Raw genomic sequence first — 18657 nt, forward strand, 5'->3', positions numbered from 1 at the left:
CATGAAGTAGAAAGCAGTTCAACATAAAGAGACACACACTGATTATTGTGTCGCAACCATCCAGCAAATCTGAGGAAGCAGACCTGTCAAACTAGGCATTATCTCCTCTTAAAGATATTTCTTTCTACACTAGTTGGTGCTCACTCATTGTTACTGACAAAGTTCAAAATCTGTTCTGTAATGACAAAGCCAAATTTTTGCAAACTTGTAGCCAAACTGTTTTCATGGTGGTCATAAAGAAGCTCCTGCATACTTTTCATGGTTTTCACTCGGTAGTCCAGATCCAGAGGGCTTTGTCTCAGCTACACACACTTTGTCCAGCTGCTTCTTAGCCACCAGCCCTGCCTCCCTGTATTATATATCAGTCAGACCAACAGCAGTGTTAAAAGTTAATCTAACCTTAGTTTCTCTTGTTAGCATGATTTAAAACCTGTATCTCTCTCCTATAAATAATACATTCAATGCTTACAAGGCACCCGTGTATCCAGGGGGGCATCTGCACTCTCCAGTCATATAGTTGCAGGTAGCTCCATTTTGGCACTGGCATTTTTGATGGCAATCATTTCCGTATGTCCCTTGATCACAGCGTTCCTCGCAGCGCCAGCCTTTGAAACCTGAGGCACAGTGGCAGGCTCCAGTGATGGGGTTGCACAAGGCTCCGTTTTTGCACTGGCAGCGGCTGCTGCAGTGAGGTCCCCAGTGGTCACTGTCACATGCTGAAGGAGCAGAAGGAAAAAATTACAGCAGTTTTATTAACAGCTCATGTTACAGCACTGGAGATACTATGAGTCAACTGTGGAAAAAAAAAAAAAGTTATAAAATGGAAATAGTTATGTAGTACATCCTCAGTTCACCTTGGTCTTCAAGGACCTTCGCAGGTCGGCAGAATATAATTTACACACACAATAAAATTGATTTCTTAAGCATAAAAGCAAACACTCTAAAATGTGAAGCTGCGAAGTAAATGCAAGTTTGAGACTCTTCACTGTCAAAACTCTTCATTATGGCTCTCCACTGCTAAACAACTGTTATGTTTGCAGTGAGCTTACATTTACACAGACAAATGTTAGTAACCTAAAAAAAAGGTAAAAAAAGAGTAGTCTAAATCCATAAACAACTGTCTGAATCCCACAAGGAAGTTCCAAAGCTTACTCAACATAAGATTGTGATTTTTTTCAAGTCCAGAAGTTCCTACCTATTTCCATAATGGCAAATATTTCCTTTTCAATCTTGAAATATACTGATAGGGCAAGAGAAAACACCAGAAGTATTTTTTCAAGCAATAGAAATTACTGATTTTGTGGTTAAATTTCATCTGGATGTTAACAATTTAGTTACCCAACATGTCTTCATGATCACTCAAATGCATCTTTTCTTGTCTGCCCTAACGCAACCCATTAAAATCCTGTAAGCAAACCACTCAGAGGTTATTTCAGCATCAAAAGAAAAACCTTAATGTTAAGGAAGGAATTTTTCTTAAGTGAGAAACATGGGAGTTCTGTAAAGAGCCAGAAGATTAAGGTCACCTTGAGTGCAACAGGAATGTGCTAATCATATGGTCAAATGATCTGATTTTATTTTTATATTTTGTTGATAACTGCAGTACAATGGGAAAGCCTCAACTGCAGCAACTGGAAGCCTGGGCTCTCCTCTTGGAGACTGACAACCATTGTTCTCCCAGCCTTCTCCTAGGGCAAAAAAAGCCAGGCAGAGAACAGGCACACTTTCCTAGACTAATGCAAAGTAATTCAAGAATCCTCCTCAGGGCAGGAATTATTCAGCTATAGGAGCTGTTCACTGAAGCTACAAAAATAAAAAGGGATTAGGGCCTTTTAAAGAATCTACTCCTTAAGATTTTTCTTTTTTTTTCCCTTGGGAGGTCACTAGAACATGCACCCATCATGGAGATACTGTGAGCACCTACACACAATAAAATACAGAGCAATAGAATGTACTGTATGTACTATAAACACCCAGCAATACTGACAGGACAACTGCCCATATCATTGGCCTTTCTCTTCAAAGATGTGTTGGTTTTGTTCTGGACTATACTACAACACACTGCTGTCTTCAGCACACAGCATCTCACAAGTTGCCTTTCCCCATGATAACACACATTCATTGAGAACTGCTATACGATTCTTTTCAATGTGTCTGCATGGAATAGAAAGTGTAATCCTCATGCTTAACCAGTCCTCAAATTGTTGTCAGGAAACCAACTATTTTGGAATATATATAAAAATATGTGTATGGGTGGTGAGACATCTGAGACAATCACATCTATGGTCTTGACTGAGTGGACAACCCTACATTTTTTCTGTTTAACACGTTAATCTGGATTCAGATAACAAGTCTTCCTCCTGCTTCCAGATGAAACAGACAATTTCAATTTCAGCCATTCGTCATGGAATAATTAAAACTTAAAAAAAAAAAAAATAAAAATAAACCCCCGATCCTGGCATGTCTGATAAACAGAAGAATTCAGACTGATTGTCAGACCATGACTTTCAGTGCAGAGCTCAGTCAGGGATGAATGTGGCCTGAACACATCCTACATACAAAGGCATAAAAGGCAAGAGAAGAGTTATTCTTGGTTGATAAGTGTGAGCTTGTGCTCTTTCACCAATATGTGGACATGGGATGTGTGGTGCAACGCAACAACATTCATGTAGTTGCTTGAAGACCCAGCATGAGGAGTCTCAGAGCCACACAGACCAGAAACACCTAGTACCACACATCTGCCACTGCCTCGAACACACAGGCATCAAGGCTACCTTGCTAGGAACTGCTTCACTAGAAGCCTCATACTCCCTCTGCTATCTTTTTTACAAGCCCGTCCCCAGTTTGCCTCCCTAGGGTGCATCCAGATGCCTCCTGGAGATTTACTGATATCCAAGGTTAACATGCTATGACTGCGAACTTGAACCTTTCTTGACTATTTTACTGTAGGAGCTTTTACTGCACAGTACATAGTAATTTATTAGTTTCCTGGTGTGATCTTCTCATTATGTTTGCAGGAAATCACTAAAATAAAAAGCATCATATGGTTGCTAATAGGATTTCCAGTCTCATAACCATTCTTCTGGCAATGGCCAGGTGGGTAAAAAAATATCGACTATTCAGTTTTCACTACAGGACAATGGTGAAGCATGTCGACAAGGACAACAGTGGCCCCATCACAGCACATCTGCACAATAGTCCTTTACACAAGGTCTGCCACCAGTCTAGCATCTATCTGTGAGTTATGGGCAGACCTGTGGAGAAATCTACAGGATTAATAGGAATAAATAATAATTTTGAATGAGATGGATAAATCCCATATTTTACCTCTATGTCCCCTGACTGATAATCAATAATGTTCCTCATAGAAAATTGAAGTGATTTGTCAGAAACTGATGCTCAGTTTACTATTAAGAAAGAAGAGGCCCAAGGGTAGAAATGTTTCCTGTGGCGAGTTTGGTTTATTTTTAATTAGTTTTGGAGGCTAAATTTACCAACTATTACAGCAGACTATTTCTGCTGCTTCCTAGTATTCAGACACTAAGAAACACAGGCTGGAAATCACACAGCTGCTAATCTGGTGGAATGGAATAGTCTTTGAGTTAATGACTATCGTCAGGTTACAGACTGTCAGCTGGAGTTTAATTAGAATAGCTACTCTGATTGTCCTGACTGCACCAAGGTCACATGCACACGCATATATGCAAACACCACATGCAGGCACACGCAGAACTGTCAGCTACTGGCTTCTGAACAGATTCGGAGCCATAAATCATCTGTCTCAGCACAGGGTATATGTGAAAGGGAACCAAAGTGTATAGACGAGAGCCCCATGTTCAGAATGGTTTCAACACAAGGACAATGATGCATCTCAGCCCAAATAACTCCTGGAAACAGTTTGAATCCTGAAGAAATACAAAACCCAATTAGTAAACCAGAGTTTATTTTCTGTGTTGATGATACAGAACTGGCCTAATGCTGTTCTGTTTTAAGCAGAGCTCCTTCCTAACAATAGTAATTTCTCCTTCCCCTTTTCACATATATATTTTCATCCTCAGGTTTGTCTGTTTTAAACAGAAAAAAATAGCTAGCTGTACTGCTCCCTGTCAGCTGTTATAGCAGGCTCACAGCGTCCGCTCTGCCTTCACCTTACCCTGTAGGGTAAAAAAATTAAAAAATCAAAGTAAATGTTTAACAAACACCATGGCATTAATGCTACATCTTATTGTCGTTTTTATATATTCTGTTCATCTGGGAATATCTTGTTCGTCACTGCAATGAGTGCTGTGCACATCACACGACACTACAAACACAGAACAGAGAACTTTTCTCTCAAAAGACTACTCAGTGAAAGCAGAAGTTTGCCTTTGGGAATAAGGACACTGCGTTGTATAAATCCTCACTAAAATGAGCAAGTAAGGTATGATTCTCTAAGACAATACAGGCCTACCATAATAAAGAAATGCTCACTGAAACTGAGTGCCAAACGATGACTCCAGAAACACAGGGAAGCTCAAGGAGTCAATAGTGCAAAAAACAACTTCAAGAAGAAATAGTATCTGTGATGCAAATTGCTACCATTTTGGGGACTTTTGTAGCATCTTGGAATATTAAAATTCTGTATTTCCTAGTACAATAGCTTTAATGGAGATTGTTATTATGCTGGGCTAGATGTGGTTTTATGCTCATGGCTTCTGTGAGCAGCTGGTGATTTGCAAATTGTGGTGGAGGGAGCCCTACTATTTTAGAGTGTAAGGTATGAATTTTTATAACAATATGAAGAACAAACGAAGAATTTGGTAACTCCTCTACTACTCCTTATAAACAAAGACATTTTAAATTAAATGTGGTCACATACTTTTAAGGGTTTTTTCTGCCTTTTTTTCGTTGTCGTTGACTTCTTTAGAAGTCAACAAAAAGAAGAATGTAAATGAGTACAAGTTTATTGCTGACAAACCCACCTTGATCACCTACAATTCTGTACTCCTCTAAAGAATGGCCTATAATGAGCAAAAAATAAAGCTATCAAATCAAGCAAAAGAACATTTCAGAAGAAAATTCTCCTTAGAAACTCTGACTTGCAACTATCTTTTAAGCATGCTAAGATTTCCTTTGTAATATCATCCTCAAGCCAGGCAATGTTTATTGCAATTCTTTTAAAAAATCGTTCTTCTCTCTCTTTTTTTGCTAATGGGAAGATGAAAGTGAAGAATCACAGTTCACTTTTCTTGCTATCATTTTTTGTAGCTGTCCTATATGTAGCACCAAGACAACAGAATGAGACTTTATTCTGGCTTACACATCTTTCTGCAACACACTGCTGTGTGTTTCTGAAAATATGCACCATTGTCACCAAAACAGAGGAGATTCTTACCACAGCATTTGGCTAACGTATTTTTATGGTCTTTTAAAAACACTGAAAATAAAATTCCCTACAACAGACAGCAGAGAGTGAACACCCCATTACTTGGAATGCAATACTGTGAAGTACAAATTCAAAATAAGCAAACAGTGGCAACTAGATTTCCTCTCTCTGTCTCCTCAAAATTCCAACATAATTTCTTCAGACAGGTTCAAGGAGCCACAGCCTTTAGTACTTGAAAGCTGATTTTCCTTTCTCCAGCATGTAAAACAAAGTGAAGTTTCCCATAACTTCAACATAACCTTTGACTGACATTTCTTCCTCTCTAGGTTGTCACATCAAGGACAAGTCTAAATCTTTGCGTCTTCCTTTGCAAACTTTTCTGACTCTCAGATCTCTATTGCCTCACACTTACTTTCGTGGCCTTTATGGTCTAGTCCTCATCTATTATTTCTTGTCCAGTATGCAAATATCAACCCCCCACATCCACATTGCCCATGACATTAGCCGCTTTGTTGCATTTTCAGACTATCATCTTCCTCATTTCTCTTGAAGTTGCCTCTACAACTTGGCACATCTCTCCATAATCCAAGCCATAAAACTGCCATGTTGTCTTCCTCCATGGCCTACCTTATAACTCCTCCTTCCTGTCAAGTCCACAAAAAGTCAATGTGGCAAGCACGACAAAACCGCTACCTGCCACGGTAATTTATGAGCGTTTGCTTTCTTCCTCATTTCCTATGTGTTTCCAGCTTTGTGTTATCTATTTTCTTTTCCTTCAACCACAGATTTTCTAGGGCAGAGGACACCTTCTGTTCTGTACTTGCAGGAGGAGTCCACAAATCCCCAGCAGAGATTGCCATGAGCAAGAAGGACCATCCTCTACAGCTAAAAGTAGACAGATTGTAACATGCCCTGTTTAAGAACTATTCTAGCCTTTTTGAGCAGAGAATGTAAATAAGAAATTACTAACATTTCTAGGAGGGCCCAAAAGCGACTTGCATTATCAGGAAATATCCATCACTAATAACCAACCACAGCCATTGTAAATAAAATAGGCCAATATTGAGAAAACTTTGATTTATCTCCAAAGGAGTAGCCAACTGACAATCTTACTATCAAAAAATTCTCCAAGGCTGTCCACAGTTTAGTGTTTGGAAGAATGACTCTTCCCTCTGTTCCAGAAGCAAGAAACATGCTTGCCTTAACTTCAACATATATTAGTGGAACTAATACTTCAGGTATCTAACTGGCAGTAAGTGGAATCTGACGAATCTCAGCAAGAATTTTACAATAAAACAGAATAACCTTTTATGAAGGGGGCATTTAAATTTGTAGGTGAGAGGAGCCGATCACCTCAACTATTTTTCTGATGACCTCAGTAAGGAAACACCCAGGGCAAATCCTCCCTTTTCTCTGTCAACAACAGATGCCAATCTAACTTCCAAGTGTCAACAGAAGGGAAATTTAATTCTAACTCATTTGTAGGATATTTTGCATACCTTGAAGTGCATTTACTGTTTTTCCCAGAGAGAGTGCCATAATTAAAGTATGAAGGCTTGAAAAGACATGGCACACACAATGTTTTAGATCAAAATTTTATCTGAAAACTGGATTGATGTCCTTGACAGGGAAGAAAGTATTTCATATACCGTGACAACAGTCAAACAGGACATATATTACATTAAGGCATAATGTACCTTTGGTCTATGCAAAACTGAACTTGGATAATACTGGATGGATTCTTAATTACTCTTACTGTTAAGGACAAAAAATTCTTAATCATGTGGATGCTACTCTTAATGATCTTTTCTGAGTGTGCCTGTGTTCAGAACAACAATCATTGATTCACTAAGCAAAAACCATGACAAAAATATAAATTTTGTCACTGATCTAAATCCACTCCATCCTTCTTGGAAAATGTAGACATTATTCTTGAAACTGCTCTCTGCTATTATGATTTGGTTAGCTGCAGATCTAAATTGATGATGTTCGTTTCCCTTAGGACACTGCTGCAGGATAGGAAACAATAATTCTCCCAACTCGGTTTTGAACCAAATGAAAGTAAATTCCCGTTGATTCAAAAAAATCTATAAATACTCAAGTGTGTTTAAAATTCTACAAGATATATTAAGCCCCTAGTTACATCAACCTGTATGTCAGCCTGGACAGCGAGACAGTTAATGTGGAACATGGCAAAGAGATATTTCAGAGATTAGTCCAAAGAGGCAGAAAACAAAGCCAGCTATTCTGAAAAGTAGAATAAAAACATCCCTTAGAAAACATTCCAAGTCCTATTTAATAAAAACATGAGATTACTCTCCACATAGTTTTTATACACTCCATGCTAGTCAACTCAGGATGTCACAAAAACATAAGCACATGCATATCAGAAAATAAATATTTTTCCTTTAGAGAATCACTCATTTTAATTATAAAATATCAATGACTTTTAGTAAAAGACTTAGTTTACCAACATCCCAGACACAGAAATGCATAGCAGCGTTTCTTTTTTTCAGAATGCATTTTCTATTAACTCTGGATTTTCTTTGAGCCTTTTGTTTCTATCTGATTTGTTATATCGTAGGCTTTTTACCCTGTGGCATATTTTTCATTCTTACTTTTTGTTTTCACTATAAGAAAGGATTTTTATTCAAAATGCTAAGCTTTGATTTAATTTAGGGATTTTTCTTTTTTTACTTTGTAAAAGTCTTTTGATCCGTGAAGTGGAAGAACAATGAAAATGTGTTTTTCAGATCTTATAAAAGACTGGAATTATATGCCTTTCACATGCCATAAATTTCAGAAGACTCTTTAAAGTGTTTTGGACATCAGAACACAAGGCCAGATAAATGCTAAGGCAAACACACACAGATGGCTCTTCGTGTTCATTTTATCTCACTACTGTTAACCTGTTAAAATAATCACTACTACAGGAAGAGTTACAAAATTATAAGAATCTGACTGTATTGTATAAAATGGACTGTTGTCATGCCATGATTCTGATTTTGCACAGATCTCCTTGTAGGACCATAAATTAGCCTTTTTTATTTTCTGCAATGCCTTGAAGGCCATCTTAATTTTTAAATTAGGAACAAATGTTGTCCTTCAGATCCTGCGAAGTGAGACACCAACAGTACATAAGTCTGCCAATATCTAATGTCGTTTGAAACTAAACCAATACTAAAAACACTTTTGCACTGTCACTAGGAAAAAAAAAAATTCAAGAAATCAACTTAGGTAAACACCACAAAAATACCAAGTTTAAGATATGGTGAAAACCAGAAATGAAAAGCATCTCTGATCCAGAAAATGTTTTTAAATCAATAAAACTATCACCATGTACCAAAATGTCTTCCTTCAGTAAATCTCAACATAAGTAAATTTAATAACTCAGCTTCGTGGAAAACATTTTTGTTTCTTCTTTTGCTTAAAGACTGGACTTGTAATTCAGCAAAATACTGGTTTGTCCATAAAATCTATTCAATTTCATAAAACTTCAAGATCAAAATTCTTTATACAAAAGAAGTTATATTAAAAACAATAATAATATAATTTCAAATATGTTGTTGTACTGGACTCTAGAACGGCATGGCTGCTATGTAGCCCTGAGAATTTTGATACTACCTATCACAGTGACACTTGTAGTGTCTCTGTAGACAATGAAGGTGATGGCAACTTCCATCAACACCTGTTTTCCCTATTTGCACTTGATCAAGTTGCTGGCCGGTTAGTTTCTTAACCCATAAATATTCAGCCTTGTTAAAGGAGAAAAACTGGCAAAACTGAGGAGAAGTCAGGGGAATTACAGAAGTAAAAAATACAGAAGAACTAAGGGTAATGGAGATTATGGGGAAGACATATGTAATAAGAAAGGGTTAAACTTAAGACTGTTTACAACTTGCTGTCACTGTTGTTAACAGGATGTATTTGTGCATGCAGACATTTGGGAGTTGAGGCGGGGGGGCAGCTCTGCATTACTTGAATGAGCTATTTCTCTACATTTTCCATAAAAGCAAATAGCTCCCTGTCAGCATACTCTGCAGGTTCACTTCTGTGTTCAGCAGTTTCTCAGTTCTGTGAATCAAGCCTTTCTGCTGCAAGCATGTGGTTAAAGCCAGAACCTATTTCTACAGCTAGCTGAATGGCTTGGAAGACTTAAGGATGAGCTTGCTCTCTAAGTGTCTCTTCTTGCAAGCTCGGTTACTCAAAATGCTTTCAACAAACAAAAAAGGAAGAAATGCCTTGGTCAAAGAAGCTCAGTTCAAGATTCACAAGCTGTGCCATCAGAGGCTACAAGATGTTCCCCAAGACCTTGTCTGGTTCCCCACACCAAGGGGGCTGTCTCACTTGGCGTGCAAGGGTGTCTGTGGAAAACAGTCACGCACCCACCTCTGCAGGGTTAATGGAAATTACAAGCTCCACTGAGTAACTGGCAGTGCTTGTAACTCACGTGAGCGTCTCACACAGGCTATGCCAAGGGATCCAGTTTCTGCCATATTCTCCCTTTGCCAAGTCCCATGAAGAAAACAGTGAGATTTTCGTGGAATTTGCGAACTTTACAAACACCCAGGACAGGAAAGGAAATCTGACAGTAGCAGAGCTACTGTACCTTAAAAGTTTCCTTAACAAGTGCATTTAAAGATAAGATGTTTCCCTGAGATGCCAGCTTTAAACACTTGGCTTAATGTGTTAAGGAAAAAGCCAGTTCTCTTCTCATGCTTTATAAAACCCTGGAGCCAAATTACACAAAAGTGCCACTTTTTCTATCCCTATGCCCTCAAACTACAGTCCAAATGAAACTCTATTAATCACCAACAGAATCAAATTACAAATTAAAAACCAGTGATTCAAACAAATCTCAGATCACTTAAATATAATAAAAATAGAAAATGCCTATTCATATTTGAACAAACAATCCTAATATACTTGTCACAAACCATGACGACATTGTTCCCTTTTTGCTCTACTACTCAGGCCAGCTGTGGGATCACGAAAGCTTTTCAGACAAGTTCGTTTAGTATTGATTTTGGCCTTTTGCCTCTGCTACAGCTTATTCAGAAAGTGTCCTATTGATTTGGAAGGAATTATTTGTGGACTACTAGGCATGAGAAGAAAAACAAAGTGAATGTCCTGATTGCTTAGTGGGGTTCCATGTTAGGCTGCATGTGTATCTATATTGCACATGCATTCAAAACTGACAATCAGCTCCATATATTACATATTACAGCAAATACTATGGCAAGACTGTGAGCAGAAAACAGGCAGAAAACTTAATCTACAAATTTAAAATATTGTTTGACCATCTCTAAGCATGTAGACAGGCAACTATCATTACATGTAGCAGCTTTTACAGGAGACTCCTTTATTTACAATCGGTAGTCAAAAGTGTTCTTATAATATATAACAATCCAATTTGACACATGTAAGTTAAAAATATGATATAAACAATAATCCAGTTTGTGAAGGAAAGGTTGGGCTGCTTTGTTTGTTTCTCGATAAAATCCTTTTGTTTACATTTTTAATCTACAAACACACCTATCTTTATCACTGTGTCCTCTTTTCCTAAATCTTGTCTTTGTCCCCAGCCCAGAACCCATCAACTTATACTCCTGAAGTTCACAAACACTTCTTCGAACTGGTGCTCACAATGCACTGGTTGTGCTGATCTGCTCACTTCAAAGGATAAGTTCAATATGTCTTCTGTCCACTCATTTGCCATTGACCTGACTACTGTGTTTGGTCAATAAATCTTTATCAGAATAACTTGTTTCAGATGACTGTTATCTTTCCCACTAGAACTGAAGTGTTCTACAAATCAATGATCTCTCAATCCAAGTAGTATTTCTTTTCAGATATGTTCATTAACATAATCTCTTCCATCATCTCCAACTGAAATTCACTGCAAGCAAACACTGCTTAATATAGTATGTTTCCTTTCTGTAAAAAGAAAGGGCCTGAAAGAAAAATTCATCTCACATGATAAATGTTCCCCAAGGAGATAATATTTAGTTAGCCAAATTCCACGGCCACCACTCAGGTTTTGCTCACAGAATACATGCAATCCTGTTTTCCTCTCAGGTGCGATGTAAGATTTTCAGAAAGGCAGAAGATGTGACAGTGAGGACAGTGATGGTTTAGGCTAGAATTAAGCACTGAAAGAAGACAGTCTCAGTAGTCCAGTCAAATCTTTATCCCTCTTCTCCCTAAACTGAAAGCAGCTACTGACCTAGGCAACAGCAAATTGGATAAGACTCATCACAAAAACCAGGTAATCACTGCTACAAAAGGAAATACGAATCTCTCAAAAAGTTTAGTCCCTAGAAAGGTTATTAGGCCGTAGCACACAGTGGTATGCAAAAACAGGTGACAAAGCTTGCTGATTCAGTTTTTACTGCGCAATATATGAATTTAGTCCATGCAATCACTGTGTCACTTTTGGAGAGAACATTATAGTGTTTGGGAAGCACCTGTCTGCACCTGCCACCCAGAGAGCCACTGTCACATAGAAGCTGTGGCATGTGGTTTAGAAATTTATTTGAAATACACTGTGTTTATAGAACTGAAAAACAACAGGTAAAATCAAACTGTAGGATGGCAGATGGACATACGCTGCAATAGGACTAACTCTGTTCTCAGATACTTAGAGATGAAATACCTTTGTAAGTAGAATAATCAGTCCAAACAGAGAAAGAATAGTACTTTGGAAGAAAAAGTTTCATTCTTCAGTTTTACAAAAAGTATAGTGCCTAGGTAGAACAGTTTCTTCCAGCATTTTTGTGTCCATGGAAAATAAACAGATGACTAAATCTGGAAGTCTGCCTAATATCTCACACTTTGAGAATAATCTCTCCCTTTCAGTCACAGTATTTTATTTGCTCATCACTAATGATTAAATCTCTGACTGTCCACCTTACAAAAACGCTGGCCTGCCTTGTAATCATTTTTCGTTCTCTATTCTTTGGTTAAATAGTTACATAGTTTAAATGTTTCTATGATAGACTGTATTTTTATTGAATGAATGACTTTCCATATCAACAAACTTATTCATAAAACCAAGCATCTCTTTGCTTTATCTGATTGCAACTTTCTGTTACTAAAATTAATGAAGTTGGGGATCATGCAGAAAATATAGTTAAAGGCAAAAGATTAAAGTCTCCTATGTAGGGCAAGCAACAAAGAGCCACAGAGCCAAAACCCTGTAATTTACTGCCTTTCCAACACTATCTACTGCTCTTCAACTCAACTTGATCTGCACTGTATCTCTCAGACACACTGATAAGGAAATAATGCACAGCTAGCAACAAACAGCAGCAAACTCAGAAGGACAATATGGTGAAAGCAACATATTTCTTAAGTTTGTCCACATGGAATGGGAGAAATTCCAAACCAAGTGTCCCTGTAGCACATGCACAAAAATATCTTCCTCCTCAGCCAACCCCCCCTTCTCCTAGGACTACACTAGGGATTTGAAAAAATTTTGGCAGTTCCAGTTAGCTCTAACGTCACGCAAAAACCTTTAGAGGATCACCAACCTCTCCAGAGATCACACTGTTCAAAGGTACACAAACAAAGTCTCTTTCAGCTTTGGCCTGTTGTATATGCACACCAGAAAGTATTTTTGCTATTGAGGCTGCCGTGACAAGCAATCCAAGGCAGCCAGCTGAGGAAGGAGCAGAGGAAAAGATCTGCACATGTATTCAGAATGAATGATACGAGACAGGTAAGGGAAATGGATTATAGAAAATCCTGTGAGAGGAAGGATTTTATCCAAAGACAGATTTAGAGGCTCCTGTCTCATCTAAAGTACCCTTTCAGTGAGTTTTGAACTTGGAAATCCCAATAAATAACAGTATTTCCCCATTCTACGTCATCTAGTGATGCACTTCTGCATGTTTGATTAGTTACAGAAAAGCTCAATACATAAAGATTTCACAATGAAAGATAACATTTTTTGACAATTTCTTTTGATCATTCAGCACATAGATTAACATCAGTATTACAGTAACGTGGCTTTGCTAACTTTTTCAGTTTTATGCCTTATAGAAAACTTGACTTTGCTTCAGAGCTGTTTATTAAAAGAATCACTTGTAAGTATATGCAAAGACTATGCAATAAACATAACAATTTCAAAATAGCTAAGTTATTACTCATGTAATTTATAATTAATTATTTTTATTCACGCTCTCTCAAATTTCACAAAATATGCTGTCTGAACAACGGCACAGTTCCAGATGCAGAGTCACTATAGCACCTTGTTAAAAACAACAACAATAACAACAAAAACACCCACCGTTAAGTGGAATAAAATGAAGGTGAAAATGTGAAAATGCAACCACATTGTTTTTGTCCCCCTGATGAGCATATCTTTGCAAGACATCAAGCTCTGATTTATTAATTAGAATTTTATGTGCTCTACACAATTAAAATTGTAAACTTCTTTTTATTGTTGACTAAAATATGTTCCTTCCAAGTGGATCATCACTAGCAGTGACCCACTTCGAACTTTAACATAATGAAGTATATGGTTGTAATGTTACCCGAAACATTACATTTCCAAAGACCTTACAAAGGGGAATAGAAAGATGGTATAAATAACTGTAATGAATACAAAAACAAGAATTACTCTGATAAACACTATTTCAGGCAAATGGAAGAAAAAAATAACAATTCATGGTCTGCACAAATTATTCCCTTTAGCAGAGGAAGGGACTGCACAAACATGCCAGCCCTGCCCCAAGGGGTTTCTGCCCTCTGTCTAGACCTTGTCACCTCACTGCAGCCTGCTGTGCCTGGTTTTACACTCAAGGAGTCTAGAAAACAGCAATGACTAACAAGGTCATAAACTGATATTATTTTACTACTTCACTTTGTGATTTTGACATTTTGCTATGTTCTTGCACCAAGCATGTGATTGCCTTCACAATTTCTTTATTAAGCATGACCACCTGCTCACTGGGCTGCATGTGACTGCACCCACAGACCAAGCAGGAAAGCTGCCAACCTGACCCTGTCTCCTGCTGCATGTGTCCTTAATACACCACTCTTGTTCCCATCGTCTCCTGAACACAATCTTATGCAAAGGGGAAGGAGAAGAAAGTTGGAGAAACGTGGCTAGTAACTGAAGTAAAATGTGTATTTGATCAGGCTGAGATGGAGTTAATTTTTCCCACTGCAGCGGTGATAGTGCTCTGCTTTGTATTGCTAGCTAGAAAAGTGTTGAAAACACACCAGTGCTTTGGCTTCTGCTAAGCAGTGCTACCCCAGCATCAAGGCTGTCTCTCCGACATTGCCCCCTCATGAGTAGGCTATGGCTAGGCAAGATCTTGGGAGGGGATAAAACCAGGACAGTTGACCCAAACTGACCAAAGGGATATTCCATACCATACATCTGCTCAGCTATAAAAGCTCAGAGAAAGGAGGAGGAGGGCAGACATTCATTATTATGATGTTTGTCTTCTGGAGCAAACACGATGCATAATGAAGCCCTACTTCCTGGGAAGTTGCTGGACATTGCCTGCTGATGGGAAGCAGAGAATAAATCTTTTCCTTTGCTTCCATACATGGTCTTTGCTTTTGCTTTATTACACTGCCTTTATCTTGATCCATGAATTATCTTCCATCTTGTTCTCTACTCTTTTACCCCCTGCCACAGTCCTCCTGAGGAGGGGAGTGATAGAGCAACTTGCTGGGCACCTGGCATCCAGCCAAGGTCAACCTACCACACACAAAAAGAGACTAAGCAGACTCGGAGTGACTAATTATGCAAGAGGAGAACACAGGGGAAAAAAAACCTACGATTTAGTGGCAAAGCTAAAACAAAGGATAGGGTTGTGAGGATGGCTTTGCTCATAGTTTTAAAACATGACCTGGCACCATCATTCTTTATGCATTAGGAAAATGAAAAATTAGATATTTTCTTATAGTTAAAATACAATTTTATCTACTTTACATACTAAGTTCTGCATTATCTGGCATGTTTTTGTGCACAAAATAGCTCATGACATTTAGTGCTGTGACAGGGCAACATTGCTTGCAAGAATGTCCTATTTTTTTAAAAAACAAGTTTGTCTTTTAGTGAATTTGCCTGTCAGCTAAAGCCTTCATATTAGCTGCATTTTCCTGGAGAACCAGATACATGTTTTGGTAAACATAGCAACTGAATGCAGACTTATTGATAAGCACAGATGGACACCTCGCAAGAGGAGCGATGAGAAAGAGGTGACCAAGAAACTGATCAACGGTGTATAACATTCCATTCATGTGAATACTTCATATAAAAGTGGGAGATCACGAGGATCTCATTCCCTTTTTCCTTATGGCCGACATTAGGAGAGGACCTTGCTAGTCATCCCTGCAAACTGAGGCCTAGTGACAGACTGAATCCAGCTCCGGTTGGCTGCAGAGTCCAATCCAGGACTTTGGGTGCCGGCTCTGCAGTTGCTGAGACTTTCAAGATTGGTTTTGTATATTTTGTATTATTTTCTCTATTCTTATTAGTAGCATTAGTAAAACATTTTTAATTTTTCCGACTCTTCTCTCTCTGTCCTTCTTTTCCTCCCAATTGCCTGTCCTAAGTGGGAAGGGGGGCAGAGGGAGGGGCAAAAAGGGGGATGTGGCGGGGAGAGGAGGTTAACAATACATCTGCCAGGGTTTTATTGTAACTCCACAATCTAAACCATCGACAAAGTAAATGAAGAAAAATCAGGTCACAAAGAGTAACCTGATAACTCAGAGCAAGCCCCTGACTAGAGAGCAGAAGCCCAACCATGGCATTGATGATAATCTGCCCAAAAGAGAGGACAACACTGTGGAAAGGGCACAAGACAGGCAGAAGCAGGTGAAAACTCACCACTGGAGCAGTTTGGTCCTCCCCAGCCAGGCTCACACTGACAGGTGTTTGGAGCAATACAACGACCATGGACACATTTATCAGCACAATGAGCTGCCAGAGAAGGAAATAAAAAAGAAAATATTAACTAAATACAATATTATTCACAGCACTAGGAAAAATATCCTAAACTTATTTCTAATCCATGTTTTTCATGTCTCAAATATATTCTAAAAGCAAAATAAACATTACTGTATTAATGTTTGATGACATCTCTTCAAAATAAATTTTCTTATTTCACTCTCTTCTATTTCTCCTAAATTTGAAGGCTCCAGTTAAAACCATGTTGGTACTACTCAAATACTTTCATATTTAATGAAAATTGTCTGCATTTAATGAAAATTGTCTACATTTAATGAAAAAGGTGTCATAGTATGATATAGGTTGGAAACCAGTCTGAACATGGCCGTGGGCAAGAGTTTCTAGGTGGTGCTGCCTGAGGAGGTACATTGGACACAATGACTCTCACAGCAGCCTTCCAACCTCAACCACCCTGTGATTCTCAGAAGTAAGCCCTCACTCCAAGAAAAAGAGGAGAACTTGTGCATGCATAAAAAGAGGGGTTCTCTGGCAAAAGCATGGGTAAAACATGATTTGCAACACACCAATATTTTAATATTGTTTCTTCTGAATGGCTGCAGAGTTCAAATGAAGCACAACAAAACAGTGATGATGATTAAGATAAGGCACAAGGTAGAATCGTAGAACCATTTAGGTTGGAAGAGACCCTTAAGATCATCAAGTCCAACCATAACCTAACTCCAGCACTAAACCATGTCCCTAAGAACCTCATCTATGTGTGTTTTAAACTCCTCCAGGGATGGTCTCAATCAGTTCCCCGGTCAGCCTGTTCCACTGCTTAACAACCCTTTCCATTAATACAGTTTTCCTAATATCCAATCTAAACCTCCCCTGGCACAACTTGAGGCCATTTCCTCTCATCCCATTACTTGCTACTTCAGAGACCAACACCCTCCATGTTACAACCTCCTTTCAGGTGGCTGTAGACAGCAATCAGGTCTCCCCTCAGCCTCCTTTTCTCCAGGCTAAACAGCCTCAGTTCTCTCAACCGCTCCTCATCAGACTTGTGCTGCAGACCCCTCACCAGTTTTGTTGCCCTTCTCTGAATTCTCTCCAGCACCCCAATGTCTTTCTTGTAGTGAGAGGCCCAAAACTGAACACAGGATTCAAGGTGGGACCTCACCAGTGTTGAGTACAGTGGCACAATCACTTCCCTAGTCCTGCTGGCCACAATATTCTTGATACAAGCCAAGATGCTCTTGGCCTTTTTGGCCACCTGGGCACACACAAACCCTATGAATCATTGCGACCTTTATTCTAAGTGCTAAGCAAAGCTGCTTGAAAGTTCTCTTCTTTTTTTTTTTAAATATTATTTGCAAGCATGTTAAGGCATGTTAAGTTAAGGCTTACTTTTAAATGAGGATTTTATTTGAAACTTTTAAGAAAAATTTGAAATGGCTTCTAATACCCAACATAACCTCAATGTAACTTATTCAGAATACAGTACTCTGTAGAAGAAGAATCTGCAACCAACGGCAGTTTTCTAGCTTTATATTCATCACAAAATACCCTCAAATTTAAAATATATACACTGTAATACTTTCCTGCTAATTTGAACAACAACAAAACTTTAAAAAATGTACACAGGATTTGAATTCTCTTTTTATCAACTTTTCCAGAGAAACTACAACAGGAATCTGATCAGTATATCAATGAATACAAGGTGAACCATGGGAAAAATTCAAAGTAGGTGTTTAAAAGAAGTTTAATGGGACTATATGTGAATCATTTGGGTTCTGAATGGATTGAAAATGCCCTACAGTAATTAGAAAAAATCTTGCAAAATGTCCTGTTTTCTTCCTAATTAAATATGATGAAGCACATTGGTCATCTTTACGTTTTGTGTGGCCAAAAAAAAGCAAAGTCACAGAGAGAGTAACTATGTATATTTTTTAAATCTTTGGTTATCTGGGATGCCAGTCATTAATTCCACATTTTTACAGCCTTTAATTTTCATTCTCAACTTTCATTTCTAATAAGCTACTTTTCAGATGTGCAGTAAAATGATCTTCATTAGAAATCAACAGGGGGAATATGATTTTTTAAATGTCAGATGATACAAGATACTAATACAAAGCTATTTCATTGTTCTCTATTTATTATAAAAAGAATGACTTTAAATAATTCATCACCGTTTTCCATTAGTCTTATAACTAGACATGAATTACTTGTATCTTTGAAGATTCTTGCCTAGCAAGTGCTGCCTTGGGCACTGAAGCTCTCCCTAAACCAAATGCATGAAAAATCTTACCAGTAAACCATAAGACAACACAGTACCTGTACACATACATGTCTCTGTATGTGCACATGTATGACTAACTTA

The 18657-nt window shown here is 38.2% G+C and overlaps 1 protein-coding gene across 1 annotated transcript in view; it reads right to left on the bottom strand.

Moving 5' to 3' along the window:
- The window catches only part of MEGF10 (multiple EGF like domains 10), a gene marked incomplete at both ends in the record, with an annotated part of 77173 nt that overhangs the window by 44890 nt on the left and 13626 nt on the right, over nucleotides 1–18657 (bottom strand). The window contains 2 exons of the mRNA XM_080362938.1: nucleotides 470–716; nucleotides 16215–16307. Coding sequence (XP_080219064.1) covers nucleotides 470–716; nucleotides 16215–16307 — 340 coding nt within the window. The remainder of the gene's footprint in view (nucleotides 1–469; nucleotides 717–16214; nucleotides 16308–18657) is intronic.

Source organism: Nesoenas mayeri, assembly GCF_963082525.1.
Source record: "Nesoenas mayeri genome assembly, chromosome: Z".
Lineage (NCBI taxonomy): Eukaryota > Metazoa > Chordata > Aves > Columbiformes > Columbidae > Nesoenas > Nesoenas mayeri.